The sequence below is a fragment of the Bos mutus genome, chromosome 7 (assembly GCF_027580195.1).
Source record: "Bos mutus isolate GX-2022 chromosome 7, NWIPB_WYAK_1.1, whole genome shotgun sequence".
In the NCBI taxonomy this organism is placed as follows: domain Eukaryota; kingdom Metazoa; phylum Chordata; class Mammalia; order Artiodactyla; family Bovidae; genus Bos; species Bos mutus.
Window position 1 is genome coordinate 81,939,009 of NC_091623.1, and position 4,615 is coordinate 81,943,623.

General features: G+C 41.6%; 1 protein-coding gene across 1 annotated transcript; it reads left to right on the top strand.

Annotated features, from left to right (window-relative positions):
• The first annotated feature begins 1,537 nt into the window (after positions 1-1,537).
• LOC102277487 (olfactory receptor 2T11) lies at positions 1,538-2,473 on the top strand. Its single transcript, XM_014478398.1, has one exon. It carries the CDS (start codon positions 1,538-1,540, stop codon positions 2,471-2,473), a length of 936 nt encoding a protein of 311 aa, XP_014333884.1.
• Positions 2,474-4,615: the final 2,142 nt, after the last annotated feature.

A 4,615-nucleotide genomic window follows, 5' to 3' on the forward strand; every position in this document is an offset into this window, starting at 1 on the left:
GTCTGATGTAGATTTCTCAAAATCACGGTGCTCTACTGAGATCAGAATAAAAACATACAAGAAAGAACAAGTAGATGATGGCGAAGCTACTGAAAAAACTTAGAAAACAGCTTTAACATTTTACTCATAATGCCCAAACAAGTTTTTCTAACATTTTGTGATATTGTGGTGTATAATAAGAAATATATTTGGTCTTTGTATGAATTCCTTGGCAGAGACCCTAAATTCCTCAGAATTTCCTAAATGAAATGAGGCTTCCTCAGGTATCTTATTCATAAGGAATCCCTTCTAGCAACACCTGAATTTATGTTAATGAGGTTACTTATGGAAAGCCCTACGGGTGGGAGCTGGTTACCAGGAGACTAACCACACCTTCAGTGGTTTGGAACTTCTAAATTCCTACCTCTTAGATCTCCAAGGGGAAAAAAAGCGTAGAGATTTTATTAATCACCAGTGACTAATGGAGGCAGGCTTCCACAGTAGTTCAGCAGTAAAGATTTCACCTGCAGTGCAGGAGACACAGGTTCAATCCCTGTGTCGGAAAGATCCCCTGGAGAAGGGCGTGGCAACACACTCCAGTATTCTTGCATAGAGAATCCCATGGATAGAGTAGCCTGGCGGGCTTCAGTCCCTCGTGGTACAAAGTGACACTACTGAAGTGACTTAGCATGCAAACACAAATGATGGAATCTTCCTACATATTCCCCATCTTCCACTTCTGTTGTTCCTGAGTTACACACTAGTCAGTTAAGTGAAATGTTTTCCTGAGATCTATGAAAGACTAGAAAATTTGATTTTACTCTTGGAGAGAGTCATAGGAAACTCCAATATATAGCCAACAGATTAGTAGCACAGGTGATGACATGTACTAGCAACTGGTTTCTCAAGTGGGGTCAGTCTTAGAGGACTGAAACTATGGGATATTGGGTTCTGTCTAGGCAGAGAGTGTGAGAACTGAATCAAGTTGTAATATGCCAATCTAGTGTCTGGAAATTTGATGGTTGCTTCACAAGTGGGGAAAACCCCACACATCTGGTTATCTGAAGTGTCAGAAAGTGTTGCTGAGAGTAGACACACAGGAGGTATCTTCTCCTTTATATCCTTCACTTCATCAGCTATTCATTCTGCCTATCTTTGGCAATCCAAATAACCAATTTTATTTGTTAAGCCTACTATTAGCTGGACAAGATTCTGAAGGCCACCAATGCAGAATAAATAGGGCAGATAGTGATATTTAAAACTCCAATCTAGATATAGCAAATGCCAGCTTTATTATGCAATTTGCATTACCTATGTATTACAGCACAATATAGAAAGGGTTGTGCTCCAGAAAGAAAAAAATAGGTCTATAGTTCCTAGTTTATAATGTCTCTTGGCCTGCTTGTTTTTCTCTAGCTTTATGACTTGGAAAATCTTATCTGAACCAGTAGCCTCTGAGATATTATCTCCATTGTGAGTTTCTACCTCCTAGGAAGTGTCTTCTGTCTCGTTTTCCATCACATTTGTGGCTCCCTTTTCCCTGGAGCTGTCAACAGAAATGTCAACGAAGAATAGAACTGCTTCCTCTGACTTTATCCTCCTGGGGCTTCTAGTAAACAGTAAAGCTACGGGGATTGTCTTTGCAGTTATTTTGGCTATTTTTGTGGTGGCTGTAACTGCAAATTTGGTCATGATATTCTTGATTCACATGGACTCCCACCTCCACACCCCCATGTACTTTCTGCTCAGCCAACTGTCCATCATGGACACCCTTTTCATTTGTACTACTGTCCCAAAGCTCCTGGTGGACATGGTTTCCATACAGAAGACCATTTCCTTTGTGGCCTGTGGCATCCAGATCTTTCTGTACTTAACTATGATTGGATCAGAGTTCTTCCTGTTGGGCCTCATGGCCTATGACCGCTATGTGGCTGTCTGCAACCCTCTTAGGTACCCAGTGTTGATGAACCGCAAAGTGTGTCTCCTTCTGGCTGCTGGTGCCTGGTTTGGTGGATCACTGGATGGCTTTCTGCTCACCCCTATCACCATGAATGTCCCCTACTGTGGATCCCGCATCATCGATCATTTCTTCTGTGAGATCCCTGCTGTTCTCAAATTGGCCTGTGCTGATACATCCTTGTATGAAACCTTAATGTACATCTGCTGTGTGCTCATGTTGCTCATCCCCATCTCTATTATCTCAACCTCCTACTCACTCATTTTGTTTACTGTCCACCGCATGCGCTCTGCTGAGGGCCGGAAAAAGGCCTTTACAACTTGTTCTTCCCACTTGACTGTAGTCAGCATTTTCTATGGGGCTGCCTTCTACACTTATGTGTTGCCCAAGTCATTTCACACCCCTGAGCAAGACAAGGTAGTATCAGCCTTCTATACCATTGTCACACCCATGCTCAATCCTCTTATCTACAGCCTCAGAAACAAGGATGTTTCAGGAGCATTTAAAAAGATATTTGCACAATGCTTATCTACATAGAACATATTCACAAGTGATGCTTAGAGATTCAATAATCTGGAAATAGGTTTTCCCAATAATATCCTCAGTGTGTTTTGTTTCACAAGAGACTCTCTGCAGCTATTAAATATTTTTTTAGAGGTGACAATTAAAGAAGATTTACTTAGTCAGGTTTCTTCCTCTTAGACGAAAGGAACCCAAAATATTTCATTAGTTATTCAGAGTCTATTTGGCTAACTGTCAAAACTATGTATTATTCATTTCAGTTCGGTTCAGTTCAGTCGCAGACTCATGTTGGACTCTTTGTGACCCCATGAACCACAGCATGCCAGGCCTCCCTGTCCACCACTAACTCCAGACTCCACCCAAACCCATGTCCGTTGAGTCGGTGATGTCATCCAACCATCTCATCCATTGTCTGCCGTCCCCTTCTCCTCCTGCCCTCAATTTTTCCCAGCATCAGGGTCTTTTCAAATGAGTCAGCTCTTCGCATCAGGTAGCCAAAGTATTGGACTCTCAGCTTCAACATCAGTCCTTCCAGTGAATCTTCAGTTGCAGTCCAAGGGACTCTCAAGAGTATTCTCCAACACCACAGTTCAAAAGCATCAATTCTTCAGCACTCAGCTTTCTTTATAGTCCAGCTCTCATATCCATACATGACCACTGGAAAAACCATGGCCTTGACTAGACAGACCCTTGTTGGCAAAGTAATGTCTCTGCTTTTCAATATGCTATCTAGTTTGGTCATAATTTTTCTTCCAAGGAGTAAGTGTCTTTTAATTTCATGGCTGCAATCACCATCTGCAGGGATTTTGGAGCCCAGAAAAATAAAGTCTGACACTGTTCCCACTGATTCCCTATCTATTTGCCATGAAGTGATGGGACCGGATCCCGTGATCTTAGTTTTTTGAATGTTGAGCTTTAAGCCAACTTTTTCACTCTCCTCTTTCACTTTCATCAAGAGGCTCTTTAGTTCCTCTTCACTTTCTGCCATAAAGGTGGTATCATTTGCATATCTGAGGTTATTGATATTTCTCCCAGCAATCTTGATTCCAGCTTGTGCTTCTAGCCCAGCGTTTCTCATGATGTACTCTGCATAGAAGTTAAATAAGCAGGGTGACAATATACAGCCTTGACATACTCTTTTTCCTATTTGGAACCATTCTTTTTTTCCATGTCCAGTTGTAACTGTTGCTTCCTGACCTCCATACAGATTTCTCAAGAGGCAGGTCAGGTGGTCTGGTATTTCCATCTCTTTAGAATTTTCCACAGTTTATTGTGATCCACACAGTCAAAGGCTTTGGCATAGTCAATAAAGCAGAAATAGATGTTTTTCTGGAACTCTCTTGTTTTTTGGATGATCCAGCAGATATTGGCAATTTGATCTCTGTTTCCTCTGCCTTTTCTAAAACTAGCTTGAACATCAATAGTTTTAATTTATTTTTATTTTGCTTTGTGCCCTCTTGAACTTATCCATGGCACGGTTTTCTCATTGCTCAAGGCAAAATTTTATGGATATATTTATTATTTTAATATTTCAAATTATGTGAGCAATTAATATTTTAATAGTATTTATACATATCTTCTTTATCCATTCATCCTTACATCCATAAATCTAATTAATTTATTTCCACATCTTGGATATTGTGAATATTGTTACAATGAATCAGTTCAGTTCAGTCACTCAGTCGTGTCCGACTCTTTGCGACCCCATGAATCGCAGCACGCCAGGCCTCCCTGTCCATCACCAACTCCCGGAGTTCACTCAGACTCATGTCCATTGAGTCAGTGATGCCATCCAGCCATCTCATCCTCTGTCATCCCCTTCTCCTCCTGCCCTCAATCCCTCCCAGCATCAGAGTCTTTTCCAATGAATCAACTCTTCGCATGAGATGCCCAAAGTACTGGAGTTTCAGCTTTAGCATCATTCCTTCCAAAGAAATCCCAGGGCTGATCTCCTTCAGAATGGACTGGTTGGATCTCCTTGCAGTCCAAGGGACTCTCAAGAGTCTTCTCCAGCACCACAGTTCAAAAGCATCAATTCTTCGGCGCTCAGCCTTCTTAACAGTCCAACTCTCACATCCATACATGACCACTGCAAAAACCATAGCCTTGACTACACGGACCTTTGTTGGCAAAGTAATGTCTCTGCTTTTGAATATG